Source organism: Leucoraja erinacea, chromosome 1, assembly GCF_028641065.1.
Source record: "Leucoraja erinacea ecotype New England chromosome 1, Leri_hhj_1, whole genome shotgun sequence".
NCBI classification, from domain to species: Eukaryota; Metazoa; Chordata; class Chondrichthyes; order Rajiformes; family Rajidae; genus Leucoraja; species Leucoraja erinaceus.
In genome coordinates, this window is record NC_073377.1 from 71,769,157 (window position 1) to 71,793,183 (window position 24,027).

Here is a 24,027-nt window from a genome sequence, read left to right on the forward strand (position 1 = left end):
CCTCACCGTCGCGGAGCTGGCCGAGTCTGGAGCGGGTGGAGCGGTGGTGGAGCGCTGCTGCTGCTGCGGCCCGACCTCCGGAGATTCGGAGGCTGCAACTGCGGGTCTGGCGGACGGCGGCACCGTGAGCTCGCGGGTCCCTGGAGGGAGACCGCTTTTCAGGGCTTCTGCAACGGCGACTTCTCCCGCCCGAGTTGCGGGGTTGAAGAGCTCCTGGAGCGGGGCCTGACATCACCGCCCCGCGCGGCTTGGAATGGCCACGGGACTCTGCGAGCGCACGCCGGGGGCTCTAACATCAAGACCCGGTGTGCGACCTCGCACCACCCGGCGTGGCTTTAATGGCCGCAGGACAATCGCCATCGCCAGCCGGGGGCTTTGACTTTGACTCTGACATCGGGGGTGGGGGGGGAGAGTGCAGTGGAGAGATAACTTTTTTTGGCCTTCCATCACAGCGATGTGATGGATGTTTATGTAAATTATATTGTGTCTTGGGTCTATTTGTTTGTAATGTATGGCTGCAGAAACGGCATTTCGTTTGGACCTCAAGGCATCCAAATGACAATTAAATTGAATCTTGAATCTTGAAGTAGTGCCTTTCAACTTCATGCCACCATTTGCAGTGCCTTTCAACTTAATGCCAAAGCACCCAAGCTACAATTTGCAGTAAGTAGTGCCTTTCAAATTAATGCCAAAGCACCCACGCCACCATTTGCAGTAAGTAGTGCCTTTCAACTTCAAGCCACAATTTGCAGTAAGTAGTGCCTTTCAACTTCAAGCCAATGCACCCACGCCCATTTGCTGTAAGTAATGCATTTTAACTTCAAGCCATTGCACCCAAGCCACCATCTGCAGTAAGTAGTGCCTTTCAACTTCAAGCCACACCCAAGCCATCATTTGCAGTAAGTAGTGCCTTTCAACTTCAAGTCAAAGCTCCCAAGCCTCCATTTGCAGTAAGTAGTGCCTTTCAACTTCAAGTCAAAGCTCCCAAGCCACCATTTGCAGTTAGTGCCTTTCAACTTCATGCCACCATTAGCAGTAAGTAGTGCCTTTCAACTTCAAGCCACACCCAAGCCACCATTTTTGCAGTAAGTAGTGCCTTTCAACTTAAAGCCACACCCAAGCCACCATTTGCAGTGCCTTTCAACTTCAAGCCAAAGCAACCAAGCCACCATTTGCAGTAATAGCACATTTCAATTTCAAACCAAAGCTCCCAAGCAACCATTTGCAGTAAGTAGTGCCTTTCAACTTCATGCCACCATTTGCAGTAAGTGGTGCCTTTCAACTTCAAGCCAAAGCAACCAAGCCACCATTTGCAGTAAGTAGTGCCTTTCAACTTCAAACCAATTCTCCCAAGCCACCATTTGCAGTAAGTAGTGCTTTCAACTTCAAGCCAAAGCACCCAAGCCACCATTTGCAGTAAGTAGTGCCTTTCAACTTCAAGCCACAATTTGCAGTAAGTAGTGCCTTTCAACTTCAAGCCAATGCACCCACGCCCCCCAGTTGCAGTAAGTAGTGCCTTTCAACTTCATGCCACCATTTGCAGTAAGTGGTGTTTGTCAACTTCAAGCCACACCCAATCCACCATTTGCAGTAAGTAGTGCCTTTCAGCTTCAAGCCAAAGCAACCAAGCCACCATTTGCAGTAAGTAGTGCCTTTCAACTTCAAGCCAAAGCTCCCAAGCTACCATTTGCAGTAAGTAGTGCCTTTCAACTTCATGCCACCATTTGCAGGAAGTAGTGCCTTTCAATTTCAAGACACACCCAAGCCAACCAGGGGAGGGGGACTTTCTGGAGCGCTAGTATGAACCATTTTAGAATCAATAGACATATTTTTTTTGCAAGCTTTTTAACCAATAGACATTTTTTGCAAGCTTTAGAAACAATAGTCATTTTTTTTGCAAGCTTTAGAACCAATAGAATCAATAGTCACTTTTTTGCAAGCTTCAGAACCAATAGACATTTTTTGCAAGCTTTAGAACCAATAGAGACATTTTTTTGCAAGCCTTAGAACCAATAGAGACATTTTTTGCAGGCTTTAGAACCAATAGAGACACTTTTTGCAAGCTTTAGAACCAATAAAAACACTTTTTGCAAGCTTTAGAACTAATAGAGACACTTTTGCAAGCTTTAGAACCAATAGACATTTTTTTGCAAGCTTTAGAACCAATAGACACATTCTGCAAGCATTTTAGAAGCACTAAGGGCACTTACATTTGAGTAGACATGTGTTCAGTGTTATTCAAAGCTCAGAGAAACGTGACCCTCTGCCTTCCTCCATCTTGAAGAGACTGTGTGGCACACCACTTCCTGGTTTTATAGTCCCCCCTGCCGCCAGCAGAGGCAGCAGAGAGAATGGGGAATTTTGTAAAAACATTAATATTTCTGTCATTTTTAATCGACGGGAAAAATCCTCGGCACACATGCGGCGGAGGGGGGCTCTGAGCAAGGTGGCCAAAAATGATGGCCGTAAGTGGCGGCGTTCTCTCAGAAATCGCAGCAAAGATGGCCAAAACCGGTCAAGAACAGACTTTTAGTAATATAGATAGAAGATATATGCAGCGACTTTCAATGACTCCTGAGAAAAGGGTTAGGGTTAGGGTTAGGGTTAGGGCTAACCCTAGCCCTAACCCTAATTCAATTTCACTTGAAGTCAATTAAGAACATTATATAGTATGTTGGCATGCAAAATATTATTAAACAAAGTCACCTGTAGCAGCAGAGAAAAATAGTTGGTTCAGAAATGTGTTTCTATGGACCAGTCCCCACATTCCAAAACCTTACTCCTAACACTACGGGTATTTTCCATCATTCACTCCTACACTATCCCACGCATTACACTACCCCACGCATTACACTACCCCACGCATTACACTACCCCACGCATTACACTACCCTTTGCCTCACGCATCTCTAACCAGAAGCAAGAACAACAATTGATATCCTTAATACAACAACAAAAGCTGGATTTTTGGCACAGCCACCTCATTAGTTCCTCTCTTCTGTGCTTTTCCCTGAGCCTTGCAAATTAATCCTATTATATTTTACATATATAATTCTGCTTTGAAAGTTTTGCACAGGGTTATTGAGATATTTTATTTCACATTTGGTAAAATGTTGATGGAAAACAGAAACCATGTTTGATTTGTGTGAGAGTCTCACAAACCCAGCCAACGAACTTCAGTTCAATCTAAATACTTGCGACTCTACCTACTCCACACCCACCCACCAACCATCTTAACCATAACCTCTCGCTCACTCTGTTAAAACCTACTCCAAAACTGCCCGCCTTCTAGGGCATTGTGTTTTCATTATGAAATAAATTGCTTTTATACGTAATACTTCCAGATACCACAGCAATTGATTTAGAATGTGTTGTTCAAAGGTTCTTAAACATGTGGGCACAGAGAATACATATGGACATTTGTTTCACAATAACCTAATAGCAACTGGCACTCATTAAGAATTTCAATGTTCTAATATTATTCCATATTCGATTCTTCTTAAATCTGTTTTGTTTTACGAGTGGAAATTCACCTGTTTCTTACACAAAGGGTTGCTGTCAGTAGCCCAGATGCATGTTGCCGCAATATAGTCAAAGCAGTTAATTACACAAGCCAAGACAAACACGTTATTCTTGTTGGTTTAGTAAGCAGTTGTGAATATTGATCAAGCCATGCAATTTCTTATATTAAGATTCAAGGTACCACTTACCCTGTATCATCAGACAGGGCTGCTGTAGGACTGTATCTACAGGACCAAATATAAAGAACACACAGAATATTTACAATAAAACATGAAAGACATCCAAATGCATAAGTTTGAGATTTTCAAAAATACAAAATGATAATTTCTTTGCGCAACAGATGTGTAATGTTGGACTGGTCCCTGGTCCAGAGAATCCTCAATTCCAGGGGCAATTAGTTCCTGACATTTCAAATTCAAACCCTTTTTACAATTACAGTAATACTCTATTATATACTACCAAAGAAAGCATATAAAAATGTCTCCAATCATATTTAATTTGCTGGGAACAAACACTTCCAATTGGAGAATCATCTTCAGAAGTTCAGTAAATTCCCAAGGTTTCCGCAAATACTAATAACAATAATTGGTAACTCTCAAAGATACCTCGAGAAATCTTTATGTTTGCTTTTCTTGCCCAAATTGTCTAATCAAACACCTCTAATATGAAAGCTAACTTTAAACACATTTTCTCACTTGTAATGCTGAAAGTTGAAGATTATATTATTGCTCATTCATTGGTATAAAACCAGTTTCAATTGTTGGTTTATGGGTCAAATGATGACCATATTCTTTAGAATGACATGTCCTGACTTATGTATCATGTGCAACATTTGTAAAGAAAAAAAACATGCCCTGCTGAATAACATACCAGTCACATATTTTTGGAATCCAAAAAACCCGACCAAGCAACTAAAATAATTATCTGACTGAAATCTTAATTTTGTTCCCACCCCCCCCCCCCACACAATTACTGCCTGATATGTCGAGTACTTCCAACGTTTTTTTAATTTTCATTACATTGAAACAGAATTCCATTTGACAGCAGGATTAATGGTCAACATATTTAATATTGAAAAAAGATCAGAAATGTATTTGCAGTGATGTATTTCACAGGTAGCACCATGGCCCTTTGGGAAAGATACAAACCAAAGAGAAGAAAGGAATGCTGGGGGATTGGTGGGGGTGGCAAGGTGGTGCAGCGGTAATGTTGCTGCCTTACAGCGCCAGAGTCGCGGGCTCCATCCTGATTATGGGTGCTACCTTTTTTTTTTAGTACTTTTTGTTTCGTTTATCTTACCATATTTGTGTGGATGTGTATGTATGTGAGTGTTGTTTGTCCCCGTTTGGTTCCGATCTGATTCGGGTGGGTTGAAGGTGGGTAAGGGTAAGGGCTTTGAGGGTCACTTACATACTGTTGCACAATTATGCCTTGACTGTCACTGTCATTGTATGTATGCAAATTGCTGTGAAATTCAAATAAAAAGATTTAAATCAAAGACCTATATGGTTTTTAGGTTAATTGCCTTTGGTAAAAATTGTAATTTGCCCCTTGTGTGTAAGGATAGTGCTAGTGTATAAGGATTGATGATCAGCACGGACTTGGTGGGCCAAAGAGCCGTCTCCACACTGTATCTCTTAACTAGGTTAAGAGATACAGTGATTTAGGTGATTTAACAAAAGATATTTGACAGCAATAACAGCATTTATCATGCTGCAAGACATGAAGGATATCAGGTAAAAGGTAAATAAATGAATTAAAATATTTGTGCTGACATTAAATAGTAATCTTAAACACACAGAAGCTAGTTAATTTTCATTTAGATTAATCATATTTATAGTTAATTTCATAATCTTAAGAATTCATAATTTGGGAATTCTAGGTGCACTGATGATCAGCTGAAGTTGAAGCCTTTGGGTCTTATTTCCAAAGGTTCACATTAAAATTACATTTTACTGCACCTTATAGTGCATGTGACAAATAAATTTGAACTTGAACAAACTTAAATTAAGAAAATTAAGATTTTGCTAACAATAAATTAATAATACGTAATATTTCATAATTTAGGAATGAGTCTATTCAACAAATATGCTGTTATGGAAAGATTGAAAGTAAAGCATGTAACATTGATATGAATATTATCAAGAAAGTTTGTAAAAATTGGACTAACAATCTGGTTATTTTTAGAGCTATGGAGTCACAGAATCATGCAATATGGACAACGGGTCCTTCAGCCCAACTCATTCATGTTAACAAAGATACCCCATCTCAACTTGTCGCATTTACCCATGTTTGGCTTATATTACTCTGAACCTTTCGTATCCATGTACCTGGCCGAGTGTCTTTTAAATGTTCCTATTGTACCTGCTTTAACTACTTTATCTGGGAGCTCGTTCCATATACTCGCCACCCATAGTATGAACATGTTGGCCCTCAGGTTCCTATTAAATCCCCTCTCACTTTAAACCTATGCCTTCACGTTCATGATTCCCCTATCCTGAGGGATTCCACCCCATCTATTCCTCTCATAATCATATACACCTAATTACCAATGAAAATATTTTCTAAACTACTGCGAACATTGCACTTGTACATTATTCCAATGTTGTACACAACAAAATAATGATGATTTAAATTACAAAAAATACATCCTTCACAAATGTTGCAAATATCAGATCTTACTGGAATGATTTAGTAATAACCAAACAAGGAAAACAAACAAATGGAAAGTGCAAAACAGTGAATTCCGTATGTAACACATAAATGTTTTGCTCTTGCATTCAAAATACGTCATGGAAACTTATTTTAAAGCAATAACGAATGAATTCAAGAAATTTAACTCATTCCCATTACTTATGAAGCTGCAAAGGACAGTGCAATGCAGCCAGCTTGCTTACCATCCCTTCCACCATCTTAAGCATCCATTCTCTCCACCACTTCAGCAAGTGGCAGAACTACAGGCCACAATACAGCGATTTGTCAAAGGTTCTTTAGCAGCAGTTCCCACACCCAGAACTTCTATCAGTATTAGATAAATAAGAGCAATCTCCATTCTGTCACATAGCATCTGACTGAGAAATATATCCACCTTCCTTCATTGTTGGATCAAAATCTAGGAGCCCATTAAACAACTGTACCCCCCCCCCCCCCCATAAGGATCACAGTGATTCTCAGCAGCAGCTCACTAGCAGCTTTTCATGACCTCTCAGTAAATAGATCGTAAAATAATCACAGACATGTAGCCCGTAAATATCTTGAATCAAAATATTTTCTTAAAAAAAAAATTCTACCTGGTTCCATTCTCTTTCAGCACACTGCTCTGAAATGTCTCTATAAATAACATATCCCCTATGAATAATCAATTTGCTCCTCTCAGGTGATATTAGCTCACACCTGTGACTTATTTTTCATCTGAAGTACAAATGTACATATGTATACCACAGAAATGCCTATCTTTAAGGAAGATAAAGTAGTATTGCGATCACAAATCTCTAGCGGTTCATCTCTACATTTTATGCTTCAGAAATGTTAATTAAATCTATTATAGCAATTAGCAACAAATATTTTACTCTGGATTCTATATGTAGCATTTACAATATATGTAGCATTTTCCTTTTTGGGTGCCAATAAAGAGATATTTTTTTTAAAGAAATAGCATAGCAAAAAGTTATTCCATGCAATGAAAATTTTAAGACTTCTCATACAAATCATGCCCCCACCTCTGCACTAAATGTGGATTAAGACTTAACGAGCTATTATGTCAAGAATTGCATTTCACTGTCATCTAAAGGATATAAAACAAGTTTCAACAATATAATTCAACAGCCTTAATGTGTGCATACAGACCAAGACAAACTTAATACAGGTGTTAAGTTCTATTTATTTCAACGTAGGCATTCCCACACAAGTAATTAGATTGCATTAGTGCATTTCAAACTCTCGGACAATGGCAAACTGTCAGTTCATAAGCAAAACAAATAGCTCACGTCCTTTGAGATTCATCCTCAGATTTTCTCCTTTTTTTCGTTTCCCGCTCAGCTTCTTTATTAATTCCGCTAAATTCCTGGTCTTGCTGTGAACTGGGGACTGGGAGAAATTTGTTAAAGGAAGCACTGCTCTGTTTGGTGGTGTCTCTTATCCGACGACTCATCATGTCGTCCTTCTCCACATCCGGGGTTCCCTCCTCATCATCTTCACTCCCTTCGCTGGAATCCTGAGCGTTTTTGTTTATAGTTACTGTGTGGGCAACCAGGACAGGGGAAGGGATCCTTGGAAAATACTCAGCTGTGCAAGTATCACTAAGGAACGTTTCTTCAGGTTCACAACTATGGAAGAAGAGGTAAATTAAACAAAGAAGGAACGAACCAACCCACAGAAAGTAGGTAACAACAAAATTCACAACTTGGTCAGGCAAGGCAGGAAATTATCATTCACGCTTATAATTGATTGGGTTAAAGTTTCTGAAGATTTTAAAATTCTAGAAAACACTAGGTTATTCTTTAGAAGTATTTTGGAAGCTTGGGTTCAAAAGGTGACCAGTAGTCTATGGTGAAGCTAGGCTCTGCCTGGGTTCAGCAACACTTACACTTGCATCCATTGCACCAAGCATATCTTCAACACCCTGGCTGTGCTGCTGATCCACATCAAGAACAATGTGCCCAGCCAAGCCTGAGGAGGTGGGCACCTTACAGCTTCACTCCCATGCCATGCTGTTGATCCCCCTTCAGCCCCCCCAGGCCAATGAAGGTGCACAATATGCTGGCAGAGTCGGCCTCTCAGCCATGTTCAACCAGTGCAGCATCTGCTCAGCAGTTGCCACCATCCCAACATCCTTGAGGATTACATCCAAAGTTTGTACGTATGCATACAGGGCACTGGGAGGAGGCAGCCACCAGATAGATACAACATATATTTTATTCTGCCCACAATGCCTAGTGGGCTCCTGACCGAGGTCACCAGAGCTAAAATGAGTCACCACCCACATGATGTTCGAGACTAAGAACGAGCCCCTCATCCACCCTGACATTGCTCCTGAAAGCAGCAACCACCCAGAACCTCCCCCACCCACAGGCGTTGCACATAGCTGAAGTCAGGTTGGGGACCACAAAGCCCATTGAATTTGGCAAGGCTAGACAGGCCAGCACGGGGTATCTCCCCCCTCTTCTAGCTCCCCACTAACGCAGTAAATTAGGAACTGGTTTTCAGTTGATGGTATTATGTATGTTTCTACAGCTGAAATTTAGCTACTGCTGGCCCGGCTCTGTAAACCTAGTAGAGGAATGAAGGCCTGAGGTGTTGGCTGCAGAAGGTAGGTGCTTCTTATGGCACCCCTTGTGTGCCAGAGTAACAGCAGTAGTCTTTTGGACTCTAGTACATTCAGCCTTTCATTGATCAGTTGCAGGTTCTTTGCATTCTGGCCCATTCCAATGGATCCTGGCTGCAGCCTCCAGCTTTACCATTCATAGACTGTTATCTTTGGCCAAGTCTTGGATAAGAACTATAAGAAAAATGACTCTCCTGTCCAATCATTAAATTCAGCAGGACCACTACAACCCCAACTCTGCCACATTTCTCCACATTGCCAAGTTCCTGTGCTGCACAAATAAGAGGGCCATAATTATTTTGCATCTTCTGCAAGTTAGATTTATTTCTGACCATTATTAGACCAACAATTTTCTTTAAATTTGACCGATTTCAATGAGAATCATGGCAGAAAGAGTGTCGATAGCATGGGAAAAGCAGCATAGAAGCAGGAGAAAACACACACAAAAACTCATGAAAAATTAATTAGAGAGAGTTAGGAATATAATTTGTTTAATTGAACAGAGGTTAAATTATTCACGGTGCTCAACTGCAACACTCAGTTCTCAATACGAGATAAATATTTTCATTATTATCCAAAAAGGTGTTTGTGGTTAGTAGATGTTATGTAGCCACAATTGAAATTCAGTTACATGGAGACCTGCATATCGATTGTGCAAATATTACTTTCTTACACTTGTGCTGTACTCTTTTTTTAGTTTACTTACACAATGTCATACCCTTCTACTCTAGCCAAATCTGTGTTGTTTTTAGCTTCATATTATGAAAATTAAATTTTTAGTAAGTTATCATTTGGAGAAGTATAGGCTGGAATTATTGTTGTGAGAAGGGGAAAGATTTAATAGGAATACAGGGAGCAACTTTTTCACACAGGGTGGTGGGCCTATGCAACGAGCTGCCACAGGAAGTAGTCGAGGCAGGTGCAATAACACCATTTAAAATACATTTGGTACGGTATATGGATAGGAAAAGCATTGAGGGATATGGGCCAAATGCAATTAAATGGGACTAGCTTATATGACTAGCGGCAACTTGACTGGCATTGGTGAGTGGACCAAAATGTCTGTTTCCTATGACTCTTAGATTAGTTACCCTATACCAATATTTTCCTGGAATTCTAATCTAATAGCTATACTGTAAAAATAGATCAGTCAAAGTTGTGCAGACTCCTACAAATATTCCTTAAAATAAGATGTAAAACTCCAGCGTACTAAGACTACTGTAAATATATACTCATATTAGAAATGCCCATTTACTGTTGTGACAAGCAGATATTGCAACATTATGGGGGATAGATAGATAGATAGATAGATGATAGAGATAGATAGATAGATAGATAGATAGATAGATAGATAGATAGATAGATAGATAGATAGATAGATAGATAGATAGATAGATAGATAGATAGATAGATAGATAGATAGATAGATAGATATAGATAGATAGATAGACCGACCATGATTGAATGGCAGAGTAGACTTGATGGGCCAAATGACCTAATTCTGCTCCTATAACTTGTGAACTTGTAATGTGTACATATTTCTTTCTTTCGGTCTTCGCTGGCAAAGTCGGTCCGCACCAAGAACCAATGGGTCAGGCATGTACCTCCATTTCCTGTCTGTTGGTTCATAAAATGGAAATATTGACCCAAGTGAAGCAGAGAATTAATTTGATCCTAGGCTAATTTACTCTCCTTTTAATAACATTCAATTGATTTGTATTGAGAGTAAAGAAATGAGTTTCTAGACCCAATTCAGTAACAAACTGGAGTCAGGCCCCTCAGACAATATATTTGGTTGCTTTGCATTTGGAGAACATCAAGAATCTCCGGACGTACAAGCTCGAAAGGCATTGGTGATGGTAACCATCACTAGGTCATGCCTTCCACACTTTCCTCCTCCTGCTCTATGGTTGCTCACCATATGGTGGCGACGGCCAATGAATGGAAGATTATTTGGCAATCAATAGATCACACGAAAGGTATGTTTTACACTGCATGAGACAGCCAGGCATTCTGTCATTCATTCAGTGAATGTTGTCCTCAACAGCATGAATTGCATACCAATGATGTTTCTAGCCTTCTTTACCAAGGCTCTATCCTTTCACTTGTCATGAAGACACATGTAGAGATGGCAGGACAGACTAATTTAGAATTAAAGCTGTTTCTAGGATACTGCGTATTGAACTATCTGATTCACATTCTGTGGTCAAATAATCAATCAGTCATTGATAGAATAGAACATCTCAGAGTTGACATCTAGTGCCTATGACTATTCACCAAAGGGATGATGATGTTTCTTGTGACACCATGTGCTTGTTCCACTAGCCACTCCTTATCAAAGGAGAAGGAAATGTATTTGACTCATTTGGTGTAAAAATGTCTCTAATTTCCTTTATATATCAAAGAGTGAAATATTGGAAATATCTACCCCAGCCTGGAAGGTACTTACTTTCTGCTTTCAAGTTTATTCTAATTACGAGTGCCTGTGCTAAAAGAAAGTATTTGAAGGACCTGAAGTTGGAGTTGTGACAGGATCACATAGCACATCTCATTGAGAATGATCTCAGTGAGGTGGAGCCGTCTCCTACATTGTTTTTTTGCAAAAAAATTATTGTTTGCTGAAAAATTAGCATGGATATAGACTTTTGCAATGCTCTTCTCCCATTCCTTCTCCTCCCTTGTCCTGTTATGTGTACCTTCGGTTTGTTCTCCTGGTTGCGCTGCTTCCCAATGGCTCTTAAAGTAGTGAGCAACTCAAACACTTTATTGGCTCCTGGCGTTACACTCCTTGTAGACTACAGAAACATTAAAGATATCCAGAAGCACCTAATTTTAATTGAATTTCATCACATTCTGTTGAAACTGTTCAGTGACTAACTTTCAAGTACACAATGGCCCCCCAGAACAGCATAGCAGGAATAAAGGATGCTATGGTGAGTGGTGGGCAGGGTGGTGGATGCAGGACTTGTCATCCACCCTGATGCTTGAGTTTCCATGTGATTAAGCCCACTATTAAATTGTTATTGGCTATATTGCACATGTATTAAATTGTTATTGGCTATATTGCACATGTATTGTAATCGGGAACTGTTAACTCTGCACGTATTGAATGCATGTGCTAACGCTCACACTTATAATCTGGTCAGTCACCCATGCTATAGAATGTCCGTATAAGCATTGGGAATAAAACAATAACTGTTGAATCTAAACAGAGAGCCCCTACCACTCACCTGAATTTAGTCAAGAGGAATGATTGCTAGGCTAGCACTGTTTTCCTTGGGCAAATGGAAACATGAGGAGACTTAATTTAGGCGTAGGTGCCGAGAAAATCTAAGTGCATTTTAACAAATACACTAAATGATCATTACAAAGCATTGCCCACATCCATTTTGGTCATGGACCCATAGTCCACACAAGCAGCGTATAAGGCCCACTGCCATAGCACAAGCCCCTTGTTGTGGTGGGCAGAAATGTTCGGTGATCTAAAGGCCAGAGTAGGGTGGGGGGTTGATGGGTTGAGAGTGTGAATGGCCCCAGTTTCAGTTTCAATTAGATTATCAGCTATCATGTGATGGGCTGGTGACTGGTGGTACGTTGCTTGTGGACTGGTGGTACGTACGTGGGGTTGGTATGTCGTGGGGACGGTAAATATGTAAATACTAAGAAGGCATCTGGAATAGTTTTACTGTCCCTCCAGAGAAATATGTACCTGAAACCACAAAATTCCTAATGGTAACAAACAAGTCAATGCATATTTGCCTCCAGAGCATAAACATATTAACAAACTTGCAAATAGTTTAAAGCAGCATTTGAAATGAACAAATGTGTCCAAATCATGCTACAAAAGTTAAATAAAATCACAGCTCAGGAAATAAATATGACCAAAGTAAACTGGAAACAGGTACGCTTGTGCAGATTCCAATAAAGTGGTTAGCACTTTTTACTGGCAATGTAAATGAGAGGTGTAATGCCATCTGGGCTGCAGCATAGTCCTTTTTATTGTGTGTTATTTTTGAAAAGCATGTTGAACTAATTATTTTGCAGATGGCTGAAGTCTCCACATAACAACACTGTTGATAAAGTTAGAATTAGTGTCTGAAGGACTGAGTGGCCTCAAGTCTTGTGTTACAAGGATCATGCTTATCAGAAGTGCCCAACAACACATGCCCAAGTGCTCAAGCAAGCTTTTAATTCAGACCAGCTGGAAGGAAGACAAAATGTACCTGATCGCCTTCTGGGAGGCAAGAATAACCTCACTGTGTGCACGGATTTGGGATTTATCTCCCATTGCATTGTCTTGTGAATTGAGGATAACTGCTGAAGATACTGAGGGTAATTGATGGCAGGTATAGGCTTTGACAGTGCAACTATCTGGCTCTTCTTCTGACTCACTGCCTGGGCCAGCCCTGCTGATGCTCATCTTATCCCCACGTTGCTGACCTATCTCCGTCACTGGGCCAAAATGCACAGAGCGCTGGCAGCTGGGTGAAGCGCTCTTCGTGTTTCTTGCCCTACGATGGGCAAGGTCAACTTCAGCTGCTTTTCCTAGTTCAGATCCGCACTTTGGCTTCACTTCAGAACAAGTTGTAGTTGGTTTGGAAGCCTCCTCACTGGACAGAAGTTATGGAAAATGGAGAAAGATTATAGTTAGAAGCAGACAAAGCTGTATTCACTAATCCCCAAACTGGCATTGGTTGCAAGAGGAAGATACTCTAGTCAAACAATCCACCAGCAAAAATAATGATACATCCAACATTCTCAACCCTCTCAATGTATTGGCACCCATCTTATTATTTTTTTTAAATCACACAATTAACAAAAATGTGACTGCAGAATTGACTGTTGGTTTGTTTGGGAAGTAGGACATAGAAAGACAGTTTAATGTGTTTGAACAAGTATTAGAAACATAGAAAATAGGTGCAGGAGTAGGCCATTCGGCCCTTCGAGCCTGCACCGCCATTCAATACGATCATGGCTGATCATCCAAGTCAGTATCCTGTACCTCCCTTCTCTCCATACCCCCTGAACCCTTTAGACACAAGGGCCACATCTAACTCCCTCTTAAATATAGCCAATGGACTAGCCTCAACTACCTTCCGTGGCAGAGAATTCCACAGATTCACCACTCTCTGTGTGAAAAATGTTTTTCTCATCTCGGTCCTAAAAGATTTCCCCCTCATCCTTAAATTGGCAGACTCTAACTACTTTTGTTCCAAGAGGATGAGGTAAACTTTTGCAGAGGCAATGGAAATACCAAATACCAAAACTGTGGCAGGTGGAATCCACTGTAGGGAATTACTTCATCATAATTTCTGAATGGTGAGAAACTTCACATAGAAATTGTGTGGAAAGGTAAAGCAAAAATATCCCTAAAATCTAAAGAACTGGAATTTCAAGTGGGCAGGAATGCAAGGGGTTGGAAATTCAGATTCAGGCCATCTGCCATCATGCAGTCAGCTCTGCACTGCATCTCAGATGGACAAAGCGCTTCAGGAGGGCAATCTGCCCTCGGACGGGATATACCAGAGTGATACTAAAAGGATTACATTAAGAGCATAATTAACAGACTCTACATGCGGTCCCCTGAGTATAGAAGATTCATGATTACTATAATTTGGCTGTTTAAGATGATTGTAACAATTTTTGAGGTTGATATGGAGAAACTAGTTCCTCTCGTCGAGATGTCCAAAGGAAAATGCATCAAGTTGAAATCAAAAGTGGGTCATACAGAGATGAGGTCAGTAAACAATTCTTCACCAGAAACAGCCATGGACATTTCACACTAGCTCCTTTAACTGCTACCAACGATGGGTCAAACAATGATTTCAAAACTGAGGGTGAATATTTGTTAGCTGTCGTGGGTTATGTAAATTGGATAGAGTTAAGAAGCAAATTAACAGTGAAGACCACAAAGGCTTAATTCCCCTGTTGGGATGTAACAACTGTTGTTACATCCCTTCCTTACCCGATGCTCTAGCATCAAGTATACAAAATCCAGAAGGATGTAGAAATGTTAGTGACAAGGGTCAGAAAATATAGTGGTGCTATTTGTCACTTCAAGAGGTGAAAAAGGTGGGGGATGGGCGCTGAATTTGGGGAAAGATTGATGCTGAATAATTCTACTCCACTTTCCAATGGTCGAGACAACAATGATAAATACCGTAGCCTCCTGGAGGTCAACAATCTGCCCTCTTGTTTAAATCTGGTGCACTGCTCTGGGGAAACTAGCGAAAATACGAAATTCGACATAAAGATTGCACCCCTCAAAATAACAAGTGTATTTCTGCATGGGTAAATGAGACTTATTTAGAGAGAGTAAATATAGTTAAGAGGTATGTGTAAGAGAACTCCAGATGCTGGTTTATACTGAGGATAGACACAAAATGCTGGAGTAACTCAGCAGGACAGGCAGCATCTCTGGATAGAAGAACTGTGTGGTTCCAGGTCAAGACCATTCTTCAGGCGCTTCTCCCGAGCTGAAACGTCATCTATCTATGTCCTCCAGAGTTGCTGCCTGACCTGCCGAGTAACTACAGCAAAATTCCAGCATCTGCAGTTCCTTGCATCTCTGAGCATTTATTGAAACAGTCTTGTGTAAAGCAATACCCCAAGGTTATATTTTCAATTATAAAAGAGTATTCACCAATAATCGTTGCCCATTTGACTGCCTAATTAACCTGAAAAATGTATGTATTTCGGAGCTCATCGATTTGAAGCAACACATAGTGATTACCTATATTGGCCTAACTGAATAGGCCATCTGACTAAAATAAATACAAAGAGAAACTGAAAGGTTTTTGACCAAAGCAATTATTGTTGGTGCTTTAGATCAGTAGGACAATAGCTCCTCAAAGCAATTATATTACAAGGGGTTCACCTTTATTTCATACTAGCCATGTGTTTCTGTCTCTTCAACACAGGCAACTCACTAAGAACCAGTGCTGTTACGTCACGTTTATTTAATCCTCTATGAACACTAAACAGTAGGGAGCAGCTCTGTTTGTTGCACCCAGTATCTTCAAAAACCATCCTAAAAGTGATGAAAAAGTGATGAAAATCTTCAGTACTCTTGAAATGAAATCGATTCCACTCAAAATATTATCATCAGGAATGGTCTCTAATTAGTGAATTGGTTCGAAAGTACGTAACTAGATTTTAAAAAAAGGGCCAGTGTTCTTTGACTATAATCGTGCTTATGCAATGGAAACATGGAACTATAGATGCTGGTATACAAAAAAAGACACAAAGTGCTGTAGCAACTCCGTGGACCAGGAAAAAATGGATAGGTGACTTTTTGGGTGGGGGCCTTTCTTCGGACTGCTAATGCAGTGTTTTGCTTCTTGAAAATTTAATTCAATGCTGCACCGTTAGTAATTGAGGATTTAATGTGGCCACATTATAGGTATGTTACAAAACTTACCTTCAGCGGCGCTGCAATTCTGCCACTTTCCGTGTGCGCGATTTTGACGTGTTTGGGGGGAGTCGGGGGGGGGGCGGGGTTTAAATGGGGGTTTTTTCCCGACCTGGTCCTGAATTATATTTGTTGGAGTGCAAGATGTTGCTAAAGAATCGTTCCTACGGCCATTCTGTGTGTTTTAAAAAAAAATTCACCCGACAAGTTAAATCAGCTTCTGAAGCCGTCAATGCCGATAACGGGGACGGATTTTATGCAGGACCAGGTAAAAGAAAGTAGTTTATTTTTATGTATAAAAGTGTTTCTTAAGATGTATTTAATTCACATTTTAAGTTGCGAAACGGTGATTTTTACCCCCGAAGAACCGGCAGTGTATTTGCTGCCGATATGGGGGTATAAATTCACCGCAACCTCAACGTTCTAAATGGTCCCGTTCCAAAAAATCCCACTCGCAAGCTGATTTAACTGGCCATTAATTTACAGGTATTAAACATTAAATTCATTCCATTTGGCCTATAAACCCATGACAATGAGATTTAAAAATTATGTTATATTCTGAATTCTTGTGTGAATGTTATTTGGACACTTAGGCTATTTAAAAATGTTAATCCATTCTTAAGAAATGGATAGATGTTTAGATCTAGTAATTGAATTTTGTAATTAGCTACAATTAGGTAACTAACTAATTATATGCTTTAATTTCAAGTCATCTAAGTAAGATTGTTTCATATTTGTTTCAGAATACTTCAATCTAAAATAACTGAAAATTTCTTTCAGTTCTCTTAAATTTTAAGAAAGTTATCGGCTTTTAAATGTTCTCGATCACAGCTTTTTTGTTAAGTCAATGAAAAAGCAATAGGGAACAAGATACCAATTTCCAAGTATGAAAATGGCCATAACGTTTTTAATACTGAAGATATGAAAGCGAATTAGGTGTCAAATTAAACTTCTTTTTATGCTTTATCTGATGGGATAAATTAAAGACTTGATTTTTAAAATCTCAAAATTTTGTAACATTGCTACACATTAGAAATATTTAAATAAACACAGGCACTTAAAAGTACTGAGACTTTGCACGGGTAATTATTGTTTTTTCAAATATAATTTTGTTGTTCTAATTAGATTAAGTATAAAGCAAGACTCAGTCGCAGAATAATATACAAACACGTACGGTGAGTGTAATTACAACAGAACGGGTGCTCGGTAACAACCTGGTTTTGGTGGAGAGCTTGAGCCTCTGCCAGATCTCCATATCAGCTGACGTGATAGAGGAAGGAATGAAGGTGTGAGGCTCTTGCCGACTGGTAAAACCAACCAGGGCCTTTCGCCGAGCCAGATCATCACGCTCTACATCTGGTCCTTTCACCTGCTCTTCCTCATTGCGCCCATTCTTTTTCTGCGACTTCAGCAACACGCCTGCTTCCATGCCTGCTTCCTGAGGGATAATAACTTCACTCTCTGCAGCCTTAATGGGACTTTTGCTGAACAATTGCACACACGTAAACAGAGGGATTAAAAGAAAAAGTATAGTCAGAAGACAGAAAGCAATGGGACAAGTGATGTTTTAAGGTGAACGCCTGTTTCCATAGTTAGTCAAGAGTGGGACTGTCGAGATTGTTAATTGCACAATATTGGGAATGAAATCATATGAAGTTGGATGAAAGAAGGGAAATGTCATCAATAAAATAACAGCAGTATAACCTGCTGAAACTTATTTCCTCTGATAGAGAACACTAAACACAAAACATAATCTTAAAATTTAACCTGTGACATTCAGGCGTGAGATCAATAAACTCCTTCATAGTGAAAATGTTGGAACTCTTCCCACAGCACCCCCCCTGCCCCATCCCCAAACCCCCAGAAGAGTGTGAATGCTGGGTCCATTGAAATTTTCACGGTTGAGACAGATTAGGTTTTGATAGCTGAGCAGTAATGCAAATACATGGACTTGAATTACTGCCCATCCATGATTTAAATGAATGGAATGAGCCAATGGAGCTGAATAGGTTACCTTAATTCAAATGTCCCTAGCTAGGAAACACACAAACTTGATAAAGGTCCTCCCTAGATATCAAACGCTCGATATATGTACAGCTCGTACTGCTGTGGGTCGACAGGCACCTTTACCTGTGGGAGCTTGGTTGTGCCAATATTGGCCTGCTTGAATTAAACACCTTGGTTTAACAACACTTGGATGGCCTACATTTGTATTTAAATATATTGCTGGGCAGCTGTATTACCGACTTGTGAATAATATGGATTCTTAGGAACCTGCCGTGCATTGGGGAACCTGCCGTGCATTGGGGAACCTGCCGTGCATTGGGGAACCTGTCGTGCATTGGGGAACCTGGGCATTGGGGAACCTGTCGTGCATTGGGGAACCTGTCATGCATTGGGGAACCTGCCGTGCATTGGGGGAGACCTATATTCACACATCTGTGAAATTGTACGTCAACTTTCATCTGTAGGAAACTATTTTTTTAAATATCCGCTTAGCAGAATCATAGGCATGCTTATATGCTAATCCTTGCATGAATGTAATTCATAACTCGGCAGTAGTTTTAAAATCAATATAGTCATAGAGCCATGCAGCTTGGAAACAGGCCCTTCTGCCCAACTTGCCCACAAACATGCCCCATCCGCACTAGTCTCTTCTGCCCCACTTGCCCACACCAACCAACATACCCCATCCGCACTAGTCCTGCCTGCATTTGGCCCATATCCCTCTAAACCTACCCTATCCATGTACCTGTCTTAATGTTTCTTAATTGTTGCAACAGCATCTGCCCGTCTTCGCCTTTCTAAGTGTTAGGTGGTTGAATGTTTTTTTTTTAAATGGCCATTTTTTGGATGACAAAGAGGGCTGCTGTTGCGATTTTCAAATATGCTTTTAAAGGACAGCAGATACATCACTATAGTTGATGTAGGAAGCCACTCCAAACATGATCTGGAACAGTTTGGGATGGAATATTTGCGGATGGTCATTCCAGCCGACAAAATTATTATGGTGCCTGTTGTTTGCTATTTAGGCTCCCCTGCCCACAACCCCCTGTGCCTGTAAGCCTTCCCACCATTCTTACTGGTGATCTTTAGTGTGTGTCATCCACGGAGCCATTGGAATTCACCTCCCCATTGTTCAATGAGCTACTAGTTCGTGTTGATTGAACATGGTCAGCAGTTCATAAGTTCTTAGGTCATAGGAGCAGAATTAGGCCATTCAGCCCATCAAGTCGACTGCCATTCAATCATTGCTGATCTATCTTTCCCTCTCAACCTCATTCTCCTACCTTCTCCTCATAACCTTTGCTCCCCATAAGCTTTCACCAGTTCTGGCTATTTTGTGGAATTTCTGGTCACTTTGGCAGGTGCTCCAAATTTCACCCTTTGTTGTTTTGCTGATTGGAAATACTATTGCAATCCCAAAACTTGATATGACAGGAAATTCAAAAAGAAAGTAAAACTACACTAAGCTTAAATTAATTAACATCATAACAAAGAGAAAAATGTAGACATTAGCAAAATGATTAATAATGCTCATTGAATGGCCAGGTAAGAACATAAGAATGTAACAAACTATAAAAGATTATGATCCATCTAATCACTGAAATCGTGTGAAAGACATTCTTTCAATACTCTCTCTCTCTCTTGCACACTCCTCTGTATTTTCTCTGCTAATTGTCCCTTGAAATGCTGAGAACATGGATCGTTTATTGTGGAAGTTAGTTGCATGAAACGTTTAGCAGTAGCACAGCTGGTAGAGCTGCTACCTTACAACACCAGAGACCCGGGTTCAATCCTGACATAGAAACATAGAAACATAGAAAATAGGTGCAGGAGGAGGCCATTCGGCCCTTCGAGCCAGCACCGCCATTCATTGTGATCATGGCTGATCATCCTCTATCAATAACCCGTGCCTGCCTTCTCCCCATATCCCTTGACTCCACTAGCCCCCAGAGCTCTATCTAACTCTCTCTTAAATCCATCCAGTGACTTGGCCTCCACTGCCCTCTGTGGCAGGGAATTCCACAAATTCACAACTCTCTGGGTGAAAAAGTGTTTTCTCACCTCAGTCTTAAATGACCTCCCCTTTATTCTAAGACTGTGGCCCCTGGTTCTTGGGTGTTGGCTGTGTGGAGTTGGCACATTTTACCCCTGACCAAATGGGCTTCCTCTGGGTGCTCTGGTCTCCTCCCACATCCCAAATATGTGCAGGTTGATTGATTAATTGGACTCCGAAAATTGTCCCAAGTGTGTAGGGAGCGGATGAGAAAGTGGGATAACATAGGACTAGTGTGAATGGGGGTTTGATGGTCGGCATGGACTCAATGGGCCGAAGACCTTGTTTCCATATTGTATCTTAAACTAAACTAAACTAAATAAATCAATGGGTCTTTGGTTTAGTTTAGGTTAGAGATACAGCCCATTGTATTCACATCAACCATCGATCATCTGTTCACACTATTGATCTATGTTATTCCACTTCCTACACAATAGGGGCAATATTACAGAGGCTAATTAATCTACACACCAGCACTTCATTGGGATGCAAGGAAACAGAAGGACCTGGAAGAAACACATGTGGTTACAGTGAGAATGTGCAAACTCCACACAGACAGCAGCCAAAGTCAGGATTCTAGCACCGTGAGGCAGCAGCTCTCCCAGCTGTGCCACCATGCTGCCATGGTCACGAGTCATGTGCACCAAAATGTAACAGTACCTGAGCCCCAAGTGCCAATGCAGGGATTGTGAAGGAAAGTGGCACGTTCGTCCAGGGATGGACATCAGTCACGGGTCTTGGGTTGAAGAGTATTGGGTGGGCAGAGGAGATGGTGCAGTCAGCTGGCTAGTTCAGGGTCAGGGAGGGGTTGAATGAATGCATTAGGATGGGAAATCCTGAGATTGACAGAAAGTAAGAGAATCTACTTGAGTGTGGTAAGCTGCTCCCAGAGTACTAATGATCTGAGAAGAAAACCTGCTTGATGTCATCTGAGGCAGAAATGGTGTTAATCATGAAAGCATGAGTCATGACTACAAGTGACAGGTCAAATTTATGAAGGACTGCAAACTGTCACAGAAATTATTGGAACAGTGATGGAATAGTGGTGCAGGCCTGGGTTTGACCCTAACGTCTGTGTGCAGTTTGCATGTTCTCCTGTGACCGCACAGCTTTCCTCTAAAGTGCCTGTTTCGCCATGTTCCAAAGAGTGGTTAATTGGCACTGACAACTGCTCCTAATGAGAGAGAGAGAGAGTGTGTGTGTGTGTGTGTGTGTGTGTGTGTGTGTGCGTGTGCGCGTGCCTTTAATTGACCAGGCAGGTACGAGGTAGATTGCACCCTCCGACAAGTCTAATCTCAAAGAAGAATATATCAGTCTTTCTGGAGGAAAATACAAAGTGCATGAGTAACTCAGCAGGCTATTACTCCAGCACTTTGTATTCTTTACTCAAGATTCTAGCATTTGCAGTTTCTTCTTCTTTCTTGGGGGCCTTTTCTCGTCCCAAATTGACTAGCCCTCTGTTATTAGAAAGTAAATAGGAGAGTGGAGAGTAGTACTGTATATACTCTCAACTTAAGGCACACCTTTCCATTTTCTGCTCTTGCCTTTGAGAAGCTCCATCAATTCCACGAGAGGAATGTTTGATACTCGCCCAGAGCTCCCTGTCCTTCTTCGTGCATGGTCCGGCTAAAAACTGATTGACCACCACCTTGGGCTTGCATTGGTGGAGCTGAGCCTTCCTTAAAGCGAAGTCATCTTTCTCAAGATCAGGAAGTTTCCATTCCTCCTCCTCAGTCTCAGAATCGCTGTCCAGATAGTTAGTTAAAAATGTATTTTCCCTACGAAGAATAATATCTGGAGAAGTGTGTCCACTGCTTTCTTGCTGTTGTTTTAGTCTACCACATAGAGGTAAAAAGTGATGAACATTTGTCATCAGAAAGAAAGAAAAGCATTTCTCAGCCAAGCAATGAGATTGTGTTGCTGTTAGCTGTTAGCTCACTTATCAACAAGCTTACTGTCAGTACTTTTAGAGATTTTTTCCCTTCATGCCATTTTCCACAAACAGTCCCCTGCAACTTTCTCACAACTTTCATGCACATGTCTAGTGGCACTGTGCTGCAGCATTGCTGGTGCCCTGCATACAGAGAGCAATTTAGAAAGCGCATCGCCTACGTTTTTTTGTCCTCTGCTTCGAATTGAAATCAGCGAATTTTTTTGACAAGCTGCTGCCACCACAAAATCTTGGAAAAATGTACTCACAGGTTTCTTCAACATTTGGTATGCAACTCGCAGCTAAAACTAATTGTAGGTAATAGCTGATGCAACCACTCATGACAGTAAACATCAGTTAGAATCATGCTAAATACACACAGGAATATATTTTCCTATAACTGTCAATGAAATCTGAGAGATCTAGGAGGGATCTCGGCGCATGGTTCCCCAAAAGCAGTGAGCCAGGTGGACAGTGGGGTAAATAAGTTGTCTGGCATGCTTGCCTTCATCGGGAAGAGTATTGTATACAAAAGTTGGGACATCACAATGCAACTGTACAAGTTGTTGGTGAGAACACACTTAGAGTACAGTGTTTCGCTCTGGTCACCCAGCCAGCTATAAGAAGCATGCCATTTCAACTATGAAGAATGCAGAAAAGATTCACCAAGATGTTACCTGGACTGGCAGGTTTGAGTTATGAGGAGAAGTTGGAAGGGCTGGGACTCTTTGGGGAGGTGACAAGATCATGAAGTGAATGGATAAACTGAACATTCACAGACTTTTTCCCAGAATGGAGGATTCTAAAATGAGAGGGCAAAGGCGTAAGATGAGAGAGAAGATATTCAAAAGGGACCTCAGGGACAACTTTTACGCTTAGAGGGTAGGCCGTATGTGGAATCAACTGCCAGAGGAAGCTATAGATGCAATTACAACTTTTAAAAGACATTTGGAGAGTGGTTCAGAGGTGGCCGATAGGGGTCATGCCATTGAGATATGCCTGCAATCCTAAATGTAGTTTATTCTGTGGTCTGAAGAAGGGTTTCGGGCTGAAAAGTTGCCTATTTCCTTCATTCCATAGATGCTGCCTCACCCGCTGAGTTTCTCCAGCATTTTTGTCTACCTGTGGTTTATTACAAGCTTGCTTTTTCCTCACTGCAACCAAAGTGTCAAGGTGAGAATACCCCAATGCTTGCATTTCCAGCTCTTACTCACCATCACTTTCCACAATCATCGTACCTCCACAAGCACATTCCAATCAAATCTTGATTATTGCCCACCCTACATATCTTAGCAGCTCCCTATTTTTTGGGAGGAGGGGGGTTATCCTATTCCTCCTTGCCTATCTCCATCTTATTATAACCATATAACCATATAACAATTACAGCACGGAAACAGGCCATCTCGGCCCTACAAGTCCATGCCGAACAAATTTTTTTCCCCTTAGTCCCACCTGCCTGCACTCGTACCATAACCAATATAACTACAGTACAACAAATGCAGTATAACTACATTCTACACAACCTACATTAAAAATAGTTGCTACTTTCACCATTGGACAATGCAAGAAGAAAATACGATTTTTCCTGTGAATGTAGTGGTCATTGGAGACTGGAAACTTAGCTAACTTTGCAGGGCAGGCTAAGAGAGAAGTGATCACGTGGCAAATTAATCTATGTCTGTGTAGAGGTAAGATACCAGGATGTCACAATTGCCAATTTCCAAAGACAAGAACATGCACTAGCCCTGTTATAAGTGGTCAGGGAGAGATTTGAAGAAAGC

The 24,027-nt window shown here is 40.9% G+C and overlaps 1 protein-coding gene across 8 annotated transcripts in view; it reads right to left on the reverse strand.

The window, feature by feature from the left end:
- The window catches only part of limch1a (LIM and calponin homology domains 1a), a 341,909-nt gene that overhangs the window by 67,503 nt on the left and 250,379 nt on the right, over positions 1 to 24,027 (reverse strand). For 7 of the 8 annotated variants that reach the window (XM_055637033.1, XM_055637023.1, XM_055637013.1 and 4 more), the window contains exons 10-14: positions 21,840 to 22,151; positions 17,471 to 17,740; positions 13,069 to 13,455; positions 7,509 to 7,847; positions 3,711 to 3,746 (exon numbers count right to left, since the gene is read on the reverse strand). In XM_055637033.1, coding sequence (XP_055493008.1) covers positions 3,711 to 3,746; positions 7,509 to 7,847; positions 13,069 to 13,455; positions 17,471 to 17,740; positions 21,840 to 22,151 — 1,344 coding nt within the window. The remainder of the gene's footprint in view (positions 1 to 3,710; positions 3,747 to 7,508; positions 7,848 to 13,068; positions 13,456 to 17,470; positions 17,741 to 21,839; positions 22,152 to 24,027) is intronic. The other variant, XM_055637067.1, reaches the window with a different exon arrangement.